The 13,380-nt window shown below is 43.9% G+C and overlaps 1 protein-coding gene across 5 annotated transcripts in view; it reads right to left on the bottom strand.

Moving 5' to 3' along the window:
* Window positions 1-13,380, bottom strand: part of sbno2b (strawberry notch homolog 2b) — a 66,434-nt gene that overhangs the window by 23,106 nt on the left and 29,948 nt on the right. The window contains exon 1 of one of the 5 annotated variants that reach the window (XM_065956215.1): window positions 5,647-7,857. The exons of the other annotated variants lie outside the window; for them this stretch is intronic. Coding sequence (XP_065812287.1) covers window positions 5,647-5,706 — 60 coding nt within the window. The 5' untranslated portion in view covers window positions 5,707-7,857. Of the gene's footprint in view, window positions 1-5,646; window positions 7,858-13,380 lie in introns of those variants that run through there. 5 annotated transcript variants of the gene reach the window in all.

Raw genomic sequence — 13,380 nt, 5'->3', positions numbered from 1 at the left:
CTGTCATCATCCCACTTTCATAATCTCCACTCTCCTCGCTGCACCTTCACTCACCTATTGTTGATCAATCAGAGCCGGGTGCTGCTCTGAATCCTGCAGCAGCAGGGACAGGACTTCACTCACTCACATACTGTAGAGGTTCATGAGGACAAGGTGGAATTACAAACACTGATAGGGACCGACTGTTGAATGTTTGGAATTAGATATCTATGGGTGCTAACTGTAAAGCCCAGTCTATACTACTTAAGAATCAAGCTCTGCATGTGCCACTTCTCCCCCACCAGGTCAGCTTTCTCTACGCTATTCTCACTGGCTTTGAATCCAGCTGGAGCCTGAACATGTTGCTGTCACACTGAGAGAGGACTCAGAGAATACCTGTTTGTATCTGAGGTGCAGAGAGACAATGCAACCTAATATAAACCTTTAAATGAGCCAGGAAGTGTGTGTGTGTGTGTGTGTGTGTGTGTGTGTGTGTGTGTGTGTGTGTGTGTGTGTGTGTGTGTGTGTGTGTGTGTGTGTGTGTGTGTGTGTGTGTGTGTGATCAACCACCCCATGCTTATGATCAGCTGACATAAACAGAAGCAGCAACGTGGCGTCCACATGAACCCTCACTTCACTGTTGAGTTGAGACGTCCGTCCAGACGCCGCTCAAGCTAGCTCCAAGTATAAAAACAAGGCGCCGTCTAGTGACGTCACTCCCATAGTTACTTAGCAACACATTATGTCTTAAAGGTACAGTCCCACAATTTCAAGTTGGCCTTTGGCCAAAACAACACTGAAACACGTTGGAAGTCCGTCACAGACAACTCAAAGTCTCCAGTACAGAACAAACGGCTGCTCCTGACCACAGGAGCTCCACTTTGGGATTCCGCCAAACCAGAACTGATTTTATAAAGATCATCAGTTTTCTGCTGAAAGTCTCGAGCTTTGTTCCAGAGAATCGCGTCCACACTTAAATGTAACCTGGAGGGGATGTTCTCAGAAATCAGAAGGAAGATGATCTGTATTTACATTCTCACAGCCGTTGAGTCATATAACATATTTTGCTAAGCTCGCCCAGCCCACAGGCAGCAAAGTGCAGCATATGAACAGCCATGTATCCTCGGCCAATCAAAGTGGAAAACCCGGTCAAACGACTCCTGACAGGCAAGCCTTTCATGCCGTGCCAAGTCGGAGCACAGCGAGGCAGGGACAGCTCACTGCTGCTTACAAGCCTCCTGGAATTTTCCAGTGTTTTCATACGTTCTGGAAAATAAAAAGATGCCATGTCAAGTGTCCCAGCGAGCGGCAGAATGCAGGAGCTGGTTCAAAGAAGTCTAGTGCCAGCTGTTTGTAGGAGGACCTGACGCCTACAATGAGCAGAAACTACAAGAGAAAAAGATGACGCACATGAGACTCTAGAAAGGAAGGACATGTCCACGTAGGACGTGTTTATGAAATCAGGAAGACGAATCCACCAGAAAAAAGGAGAGACAAGCAGTGACAGAATTCGTCTTAAATCGATATTTTTGGGTGAATGTCAAGACAACTCCCCCACAGAAGGGTTCCATGAGGTCAATGGCAAATAGACTTGAGCTTGTTGAGCTAGCTTTTTAGCTTTTCTAGTCTTATGACAACTTAAAGTGTTCTTACACCGCAGGTCCCATCTACACATTCACACACTGATGGTAGAGACTGCTGTGTAAAGAGTCCATCAGTATTAACTCATCCATTCATACACTGATGGTAGAGACTGCTGTGTAAAGAGTCCATCAGTATTAACTCATCCATTCATACACTGATGGTAGAGGCTGCTGAGTAAAGAGAGTATCAGTATTAACTCATACATTCATACACATTCACACACTGATGGTAGAGGCTGCTGTGTAAAGAGTCCATGAGTATTAAAAGTGGATGTGAGGGGAATGTTGATGCAGCAAGATGACGTCTGTGATATGTGTGCAGAAGATTTCAACATACCACGTTAAAACTTGCAACAGAGGGGAGAAAAGAAGATTGTCTCTGATGCTAACAGTCTGATGCTAACAGGCTCTACATTATCAGAGAGTGTACGTATTTACGGGTCTTTGGATTACCTTGAATTACCCTGATCTCTTTTGTCTTCAGCGTCTTCACACACACGCACACACGCACACACGCACACACGCACACACGCGGTCAGATGGACTACTATAACCTTGTGACTCAGAATGGTGGGCTCGTTGCCGGGAAGTTGACTTGGTTGTTAGCCAAAGAATCGACTGCTGTGAATGAGAAGTTGCCCTTTAAGAAGAACCACAGGGACCAGCTGAGCGACTTCAACTCTTACTACAAGTCAACCAAACTTTCCATTCGTGGTTGTCGCTCGTTGCTTCAAACTTACAAAGGTTTGTTTTTCAGGGCCCTGAGAAGCTTCTCATGTAGAAGTGAATTTACTACCACATCAATGAGGCCCTGATACCTAGACTGAAAAATAGTCATCATGATGCTCCAAAGAAGTCTAAAGAAATCTATGACAGCCTTCAATAGAACCTTTAGACCCAGTTTTGATTTATTCATTCCAGATTCACAATGTACACTAGGACAGATGGGGGGGGGGGGGGGGGGGTTGACGAACAGTGTTGTTATGTGTCTGAATAACTCTGCAACAGGGCACCCTGTAATATAGCTGTTCTTTAAGAAACAAATGTTGAATCAGTAGCTCTGTCCCCCCTCTGTCCCGTCTTCAGAGGTGGTAACAGAGGCGTTACAGAGGAGAGACGGGATCAACTGAGCCAGCGGAGGAGAACAGCGCTGTGTGTGCGTGTCTGACTGTGTGTGTGTGTGTGGAGCTCCAGCTGTGTAGTGCTTCTGCAACGTTGAAATGCATTTTCACAGAACAAAGACGTGATGACCGCTGAGCATAGTTCACTTTTGAGAGAGAGGGGGAAAAAAAAAAAAAACAATCTGAAAAGGGGCGTGTGAGTCATCTCCTCGTGAAGACCCAGACACACCGAGCAGACGGTAAAGAACAAGTGACGATGAAGGCCAAAGGCCACATCTTGGCCAAAAAGTTCCAATTGTCCCAAAGACTGCAGCCGACGGCCAACCACCACGTAGCTTCTGCTCATGAGAGGAAATAACTGTCCATGCCAGCAGGCGGCCTGAACCTGAGAAGAGAGCTGGAGAGAAATGAAACCTCGGTACAACTAGGACCGACGGCCGACGATCTGCTCGGTGTGTCAGGGTCTTAATGGTGAAAAGACTAAGGTGGCCGTGTGGTTAGTTCACGTGCCCCATGAACAGAGGCCGTATACCTCAAAGTGGGCCCTTCAATGATTCCTGGTTCTGGAAGACAAAAGGCCGGGTGCAGAATCAGTCACAGGACGGTCACTGCTGATCTGCTGTTCAACCCTTCATTCAGGACTAAGCAATCTCTTTTCATGACGATATCTGCCTTTGTTGACAGGGGAAGTTAAAGAGCAACAGGAAACACAGGGTGGAAAAAAAGAGAAGGGGGACTGAGTTCAGGGCTGCTGCCTCGAGGACTTGGGTGTCCATGAACACATACTCTGCCAGGTGACCTATCAGGGAGCAGGACCCCCCACAGGCCTTGATGATCCAACATGTATGACAGCAGTCAGAGCTCACAGATGAACTTCAGCCTGCGTCTTATCACAACCTGCTGTCTATGTTGACTTTACACCTACAAGGCAGAAACCTCACATTCACTTCACAACAAACAAAACCTCACATTCACTTCACAACAAACAAAACCTTTGTCTCAAGCATTTATTCTACCCCCCCCCCCCCTCCGGTTCTCTCACCCGTCACTATCAGTTCACTTCCCGTAAGCTGCACGCCCCGGTCTTGCTCAGGGTTTGATGTAATACAAGGAAACTGACCACCCGTCACTGCCCTGCTGCAGCCCTGCTTTAAAAGTAGAGTTCAGTGTGTATGTGTGTGTATTAATGTGAGGGACGAGATTTGTGTGACATGAATGAATGGAACATTAATGTACATGTTTCTATATTTATTTTATGTGTTTTCTCTGTTGTGTGTTGGGATATAAAAGGTCAATATCTCATGTGATCCTGATTTCACTCTTGAAAAGTGTAAACTAAGTTAAATGTTATGGTATTATTTTGGTTGATAAAAAGTATGACTGATGGAAAGCATTAAAGTAATAAAAATAATTATAAAAAAATAAATAAGTAGAGTTCACTCAGACGTATCTCTGCACGGAGTAAGGACTGTAACTTGTAAAGATATGAATGTATGTCAAATGAATGCAGATGTGGAGGACAGACACAGCAGCCTGAAGGTCCAGTCTGCACGATCAAGACTGGCTCAAGAGCCAACGTTCCTCCATCCATCATCACTGAACACACTAATATTAAGTATAACAATATAACAAGAAGACTAGCTTCTCTTTAAGATCCAAACAGCACATCTGTCTGCAAAGAATTTATTACATTTAAGAACAAGATTTAGAAACAAAGATTCAGTTTTTTAAATAAACTTCTCTTATTGTAGAAGTTGTGAGATCAGCTGATAAACCTTCAGAAACATGGTCAGGAAGCGTCACACTATAAGCACCTTGAGCATCAGATGAGCTTTACTGACATTCTCTGTTTAGTCTGAAGGAAACCATCAATAATTAAGATGCAGTTTTATTCAGAAGAGCACGACAACAACAACAACGGGCTTATTCAACCATGGCCATTCAGAAAAGCACATCAGATTCTGGCCCTTACTGGAAGACGCAGACACTTCTTTGTCATGTTTCCTGGCTGGGAATGAGAGACACAGCGGTGCAGCGGGGGGACCGGCAGGCTGCTGTGGTGTGCCAGCTAAAGACAACTCCCAGCCTGACTCTGAAGCTGATTTGAAGCACTGTGTTTTCAAAGTGAGTCCGCGTCCTCAGGTCACCTTCTCAGGGCTTTTTCCTCTTGTAACGTTCAGATCATTAGAAGGGAGAATTTAGTTTGATTCCAACACGATGACGCCTACAGCTCCACAACAGTTAAACCAGATTCTCTTTAAAACATGTCTGAGGTCTGAGCTCCATGCACAGAGGCTATAGTCCCCACCACAGTGGCCGTAGGTTCAAGTCTGCGGTCTCTCTTCAGCTGTCCTCTCCAATAAAAGGCAAAGATAGCCCAAAAAATATCTAAAGAAATAAATGAATGCCTGACACGTGGTCGACGTCCTTTTCCAGGAAACAGCTGATTAAACCGCTTTAAGAACTGTTTTTTAAAATACATCTAAAAAAATGCTTTAAGGCAGATAACGGGCGACTCAAATATAAATATCAATTAAAGATGTTGGCTGAGCTCCTGACAGAAAATAAAGAGTCCAGGAGAATGACAGACGTGTCGTCACCGCGGTCATATTACACAGAAGAACGTCCAAAACTCATTCAAGGAAGTATGGATTAATAAAATACAGCCTTAAGTGGGTCAGACAGGGCGTGTTGTCCATATCTAAAACTTCCCTGATCAGCTCAGTAAAAACACTTCACACCCCTCTCTTATTTGTATTTTCTGTCTTTCTAAATGTAGGTTAATACCAAAGAAGAGCAACAAACTGGATTCAGCATTTCACACACACACACACACACACACACACACACACACACACACACACACACACACACAACGAAAATAATAAAAATAGCACCAGTACCTTGGGGAGCGGTCGTCCCAGCTGTGAATATAATTTAGTCCAGAACTGCATGAGAGACATGGGTCCAAACGCCGCAGTATGGCGAGGGTTAAACACACACACACACTCGTGCTTCACCTTGAATCCCTGACTGCGACAGCCTCTTCCATGTGCTGCTCAAAGTGTTGGTATTCAGCCTTACAGCTGGAGCTCTTCCACCCAGCAGTGGAGCCTCACTTGCCCTTCCACAGTTCCTCTGTGGTGTAACACACACATCTGCCTCTGCCGCAGGTACGCTCGGGGGCAATCAGCTCACACACACACACACAAACACACACACAAACTGTGTTCCTCTCACAAACAGACTCAGGCAAGTCTAACACATGCTTCCTGCTTCACCAGGACAGGCAGGTATTTGCATATGGGGGCTTAGTCATAGTGATTGTGGACTAGTTCCTCCGAGCTGAAAAAAGGTGGTTGGAGAGCGAGTGAGAGAGCAGGGGAGGGGAGGGGAGAGGTGGGGAGAAGAGGGAGGGAGGAGGAGGGAGGAGCTTTCAGGAAATGATGCTTTTGTTGGTAAGTGACTAGAGTTACTGGCAGTCAGGCCCCCTTTACTGTACATGGTGTAACTCAACCGCATTTGTAGTGTAAACAGTATTGCGCTCTGGACCTGGCCTGCTCCTCACACCCCGCTGCTTACCGCTCCGTTTAATGGGCCTGGCCCACTATTTAATGATTATTATATTTAGAGACTGACTCCCTGCCTGGATGGATGACTTCATACTCTGCTCTGTGTCTTTCTATCTGTTCCCACAGGCTCAAAGCTGCTGTGGTAGCTCATGAATAGAATGATGATCAGTAGTTTGGAGGTGTGAAAGATAATGAGCAGGAAGTACACCAGAGGTTAAATTAACCCGCAGTGTAAAGGCAGCTGTGAAATACTTTTACTCTTCACAGAGCCGTCCAAACGCTTCTGCTCAACGCTGTGACGGCTTCAGTAACAGGGAGGCTGCTGTGGTCACAGGTGCACCAACAGGTCAAGTGCGTGCTGTTCAAAGAGTCTTTTGCATGTTTGACTGTGCGTCTGCTATCTGTGCACAATTACCCACAAATACACCTCATCATATACAGTCGCTCCTGCTTACTGGAACCACAGGCCTGATGGGGAAAATACATATTCTGGGAATGTGATGAGGAAATTCAATGTATCCAAGATGCTGATCAGAGACGGTGTCATAACACCAGAGTTATTCTGTCCCGAGCATCAGCGCTAACAGTGATACAGTCAGTGGTTAATAAACGGATTGTGGTGCAGGAGGGGTTTCTTTTTTGCACAAGCGACTTCCAGGAATGTGTGATATGAAGACCAGTATGGTCATGTAACGGTTATGTCCATCTCTGCTGGACTAAAGGGGGAGTCAGCCTCAGAGACTGAGTGGCGCCAGTCCAATGGTGTCATCAGCGTATGAGTGGGAATCCTCCGAAGAATGTGTGTGTGTGTGTGTGTGTGTGTGTGTGTGTGTGTGTGTGTGTGTGTGTGTGTGTGTGTGTGACACAGACGGTGATTGGGAGGGATGAATCATTGATGAGCTTCTTTAGAATACACAGACACACCTTATTGCATCACAGGCCGAGCAGGAAGGATCCATGCCTCGACGACCCACTCTCGTTTCTAATGTTGACCCATGCAGGGGTTTCTTTAAAATCTTCATTCGGGTAAATACTGGAGGGGGGGGGGACAGCGGGTGTTGATCGATGTAACTATCTTAATATGCACATGCAGTCTCACTGACTCTTGGACATAATCACTGCAGCTGTTTTATTGCCTCGTCAATATAAGCACTATTTATAATCATTTCAAATCATCTCATTTACTTCCCTTCATTGATTCCTGGTTCTGTTGGACTTGACTTGGACGTGCTAGCCTAGCATTAGCATGCTCTGGGCTGTTTCCATTCCAACTCTCAATCGTAAGACATTGTTCTAACACGACTGTATCACTAAACTCTGTTGTAAACACTATACTGGGACGATTACATCATCGACTGTAAATATGAATGGACACAGCCTGAGTGAGGTCACCCGTCTGTTCCTGCAGGGGGCGCTGGAGTCCCATCGATGGCGGTCTCCATGCTGGAAATGCTGTCTCAGTCTAACTTTCAGTCAACCTAACGACAGGCTGAGAGCTGGAGCTGAGGCAGGTTTTAAACCTCCTGACAAACTGTTACACCGCACCCACCTGTCAATCAGGTCAGCTACACGCCTTATTGTGAATAACTCTTATCCTTCATCAAATCAAAACTGATGAGTCATCAAAACATTCACCCCCCCGTACAGTGTGTGTCCATCAAGACATGAGCTAATCACACCTATTTGGTTTTTTGAACCAGGCTGTAAACATGTTAATCTCTGCTGTAAAAACAGGCTTTTTAGAATGGGTGTGTATGTGACTTCCTGTGCTTCTGCAGCCAGACTCTAGTGGACACTCCAGGAACTGCAGGATTGTACACTTCATTTCGTCTTCATTTTTCAACACCGGAGGTTACTGCTTGGATAACACACAGCTAAACAAAATATCACAAAGTCTAAACTTTAGATTTAGTTCTTATCTAGACTTTTCTTAAATTGAAGGTAGATACAAGTTGAACCACGTAAACTGAAGTGAGTCAGGTGGAGCACACATCACTGCACCTATTAACAACCCTTCAAATTAACCTTTAACTTCCTCCTCTAAAGTAGGCCATGCAAACGGGCGGGAGATGTCTTACAAGGAAGTAACTGAATAAAATAAACCTCAAGACTTATATTGTTATTGGCCTGCTGCAATAAAGTCAAGCAAAACAAGATAATCCTCACTGCCTCACTGAGATAAACCCCGAGGCTGAGCAACCTTTCAGTTTATGAATTAAATATGGACAGAGTGTTTCTTTTACTTTGAGCCCGCAGAGCTGTGTGAAAACATTACTAAATCAACCAGACATGGACAGAAAGAGATGTCGTTAAAGGTTTTACAGTAATATGGTTTGAACATCAACATGGGATGTGTAGTTTTTCAGACACGTTTGATCCTAACTGGGGGGGATGCATGTTCTCTGGCAATATGTAATGGCTAACAGTTACTCTTTATACTTGGGATGTAATCAAGGCTTAAATACACAATCAGCAGAGGTGTAAAGTAACGAATTACATTTACTCGCGTTACTGTAATTGAGTAGTTTTTTTGCTGTATTTACTACTTTTTAAGTCGTTTTTAAAATCTGTACTTTTACTTTAGTAGGTTTTCTGTTAAGTATTGTAATTCGCTACATTTTAAATCACATCCGTTACTGAGTAAAAAAAAATAAGCCTGCTATGAATGATTTTCCCTCATGGCACCGGGGACAGAGACCCTTTTCTTGGCTCGGTGCCACTTCAGCTAGTGAAGCACGGATATGCTCCTCCACTACAGCGGGTCTACCTGCTGAAGGTGTTCATAAACTGATGTCTCATTGTCTTAAGTCCAAGATGATTAAAATAAGTTGGCTGTGGTTCTTACTCTTGGGCAAAGAAGTGGCTGAGGATGCTTTTCTCATTGCAGCGTTCGCGACTACAATCGCCGCTGCAGCTCCGAGTGATAAACACATTTAGTTCCGGAAAGTTTTTCACAATAAAAGTCCCTAATTGGCATCTTTGTGATGTGCTTCTATTTTGAAGCAGACGTATGAGGAAGTTGGGTGTTGTAAGCTGCTGCAACTTAACACATCTCAGATGTGTGAAAATAAATACATCAAACCAAACAGACTCAGTTAGAAGCTTCAGTAGCTAATAGGTAAACAAACAGAGACTAAAACATCTAATATTTAAACTCTTACAGGCTCATTTTAAAACAATAAATGGATTATCTTTCATCTCAGGTTTAGTTGCAGCTAAGTCAGCCTTTGAGGCTGCATTTGAGACTAACCAGCCTCAGAATAATAAAACTAAAAACACTAAAATACTCTTTACACTTTTTATGATTGAGACAAAGATCCTTTTAGTATTTTCATAAATAGTTTAAAGGCTTAATATGCGATTTTTCACACTTAAATGTAATAGAAATCAAGTATATCCTTTGAAAATAACTCTGTGAGTCATGACTGTCTACAATGGGTGTAACACCCGAGTCCCACTGTCTGTGATGTTTTCAGAGTCCTATCTTCACTTTGTTTACATCGCCAGGACGGCCGGCTGACTCCTCCCCTCACGTATAAAAGTTGTTTAATTGAGGGACTAGAGAAAAGAAGAATAACATACTGTACTCACTGCTTAACTGTGTTTCTAGATCACGCTCATTTCAGGTAAATTTACATGCAGTGTGAAGATACCAGCATAATAAAGATCACTAGCATTAGCATGCTAACACAACAATGCAGCGCGAGTTGTTTTGGTTTCATGCTGGTGCTCAAGGGCGACATCTGCTGGATCACAAAATCACATAAAGCCTTTAAACATTTCCCTTCATAAAACAGCTGATTACTTGAACATATAATCCTTGATTATTTATTCATCATTATGTATATTTTGTTTTTGTCAATGGGGTAGAAAAGAAAATGTTGATCTGAAAAGATAAATCTTTGTAAAGATTGGCCTTTGAGATTAATATCCCTCGTCCTTTTTTCAAGACACACGAGAGATGCGTTGTTAAAAAAAGTAACTAAGTTACTTTTACTTAAAGTACATTTTAAACGAGTTACTTTTTACTTTTACTTGAGTACATTTTTAAACTGGTACTTTTACTTGTACTTAAGTAAAATTTTATCAAAGTAACAGTACTTTTACTTGAGTAGAATATATTCGTACTCTTTACACCTCTGACAATCAAGGTTTTCTTCGGTGGGATGTATTTAGTAAATCAAGTGATTGGGATTTCACGCAGCCTCATCACATATTCTTAGAAGCACACTGTGCATGTGAGTGTTTGTGTGTGATAGTGAGAGAAACCACAGCGAGCGACTATGAGAGTGAAAATGTGTAAACGTGACTTGGTGCAGGTATATCTGTACACACAGTGCATGGATGTACAGTAGTTCTGTACTTCTGAGTGCTTGCTGAAAGCAGTACAGTCAGTGAGGTAAGCCAGAGTGGTTAGTGAACGACTTCTGATTTCATTCTTCCAGTAAATCGTGTTTTCATTCTGATGCTCTGCATTAAAGTTCACATCATGTGGATCCACAAATGATACAATGTAACCACAACGTAGGTCCAGACAGGTCTGCAAATATCTACCTATTAAAGTTCCAATCAGTGAGTGCTCTGGATTTGTTTGGACCAGAGAAGGTAGGCGCTTTTAAGACACCCCCACACGGGCGTTTTGGACGCCCCTCGGTTTACCAGATATGAGAGCAGTTATCAGGTCAACAGGTGTTGCAGCGATGGAAGCGGTCAAGAGAAGTGGTTCAGATAGAAGTGATTGTACCCGACCTAAAAAGCCTCTGCATGTTTCTAATAAGCTCCACGAGCAGAAACGTGCTCAAACTAGGATCAATATTGGAGATGCTTTTGAAAAATGGAGAGAGGTTAGAACACAGAAAGGTTTATAGAGGGGGGGGACAGCTCTCTACAATGTTTAGAATTTAGACTGCAGTACCCACTTTAAACACTAGGGGTCAGAGTTACATACTGATCTTTCTGGAGGGGGATTTTATTTATTCTAACACGAAGAAACACAAAGAAAACATGTGACTCTTGTTTACAAGTCATGTAGAATCTAAATAAAGACACCTGTCCACATGCTCCAACGGTGCGCTTCTTAACAACATGACGCAGAATGTAACAACACTGCAGGAAGCCATGCAAACAAGAAGAGATTTTTTGACTCGACAGCTGGGACTGAAACAGGAACATTTCAGAGATAAACAAGGCAGTCACCTGGTGAACTCAGTCACACATGCCTGAGTGTCTGTAGAGCTGTCATGGTTCAATCAGCAGTGCAAAAGAAAACACCCAAACACTGCTCCCTCAATGAGGATGGGGAGAGGGAAAAGGGACATGGTTGACATGCCAGGATGGTGGAGGGGGGGAAAGGTGGGGGGGTGGAGCTGGCTGTATGTGAGGTGGAGGATTAGTCATGATGACCCTGTGACTTAAGTTGCCTCTTCATGCATCACATGGCAGGGAGTGTTCAAAATCAGATAGAACAGCTGAGAAAGCACAAAACATCTCTCTGTCACTCACACAGACACACTCAGAAAACAGGAAGAACAATAACACCACATCATAACAATAACAACACTGATATATACTCAGTATGTTTCCTGATCCCTTCCCTCTCAGGGTCTTGTAAGACAGAAAGCAGGCAGACGGATGAACGGCGCGTCAGGCAAAGGGAAAACTTGGGAAACCCCACATGAATCACAAAATCCATGTCAGCAAAACGGCACACGAGAGGAGGATGACGCATCACTTTCATGTGTACAGAGCAGCTTTTCAAGTGTGGTCATTGTTTTTTAAAATCCCTCCAGCTTAAATATTAATACAAACACACCGTCAAACTTTTCTTCTAACCATCACTCATTCACACACCTGCAGCACCAACGTGAGGAGGAACTTAGGAACGTATACACCTCTGAAAGTTTCTAAATCATTCCAAGAGGACTGCTGCTGAAATCATCCTGATCTGTTTGTTCACACATGCACCTCACAGCAGGAGAATATCCCTGTCAGGGGGGGGGGGGGGGCTCCTGAGGTGAGACGTGATGTAAAAAAACAAGTAGTGGGACGAGCAGCAGAGTCCGCTATACAACGCTATAATGAGAATATGGTAGAGGTGGCGTGCAGCCTCGTGGTCAGTTTGCATGCCCCCATGTAAGAAGATCAACAGCGAGCAACATGGGTTCAATTCCGGTCCCCTTTCCCACATGTCATTCCCTGCTCTCTCTCTCCCTCCATGATTTCTGACTCTATCCACTGTCCTATCTCTTAATAAAGTCACAAAGAAAAAGCCTTTAAAAAAACAGCATCACAGGGACTTGAGGACTTTTATACCGTCCTCACTATACTTTTTATTAACTTCTACCAAAACCCTCCAGGAAGTGCCCAAACAGTAACAACTCACCCAATGAATACATCTGGTGAAGTTTGGGGGTCCAAGGATTCACCTGAGCTGCTATAACTAACTGCTTGTGTATTGAAGCAGATGAAGTCATGATGTCAACATGCTCAGTGACTGCTCTTATTCTAAACATCACAGCGTAGTCCTTTGATTCGGTTCAGTAAAGATAAGAAGCACTCCTCAGATCAACACCAACAGGCTTCAGATTAGAAACTCAGTGGTCTGTTTAATTACAGCGGGCTTCTATTCATATCATCCTGACTACAGTGATCTCACTGGATGGACACTAAACTGCACCCAAATAGAAAAGTAAAGATGGAGGATGGAGCAGGGAGAGGTGAATATATGAGCCTGCTGCTTCATGTCACACTTCACATTGAAGAATTCCTCGTCCTGATTATTTTTGCCAATCCCAAAAAAACATGAGCCGCGGACTCATCCACACTCAACACAAAAGTACTCTGGGTGTAGCCAGCAGTGATTTCTGAAGAGGAGCGTTAAATTACAGAGGCTTATTAATGACATGCCTTGACAGGAGCAGGGGCAGGTACTGCTGCCGTCGTCTAGACAAAACGGCCTTTAATCAGGCCGCCCATTTGGTAAATGAAGCTAGGCTGAACACACATGACAGGAAGATGAAAGGAGGAGGTGGGAGGCATGGCTGCTCCCTCCCTCTGATGAGCATG

Source organism: Labrus bergylta, chromosome 6, assembly GCF_963930695.1.
Source record: "Labrus bergylta chromosome 6, fLabBer1.1, whole genome shotgun sequence".
In the NCBI taxonomy this organism is placed as follows: Eukaryota; Metazoa; Chordata; class Actinopteri; order Labriformes; family Labridae; genus Labrus; species Labrus bergylta.
Note: the sequence above shows the minus strand (reverse complement) of the source record. Positions and strands in the feature narration are given on the sequence as shown.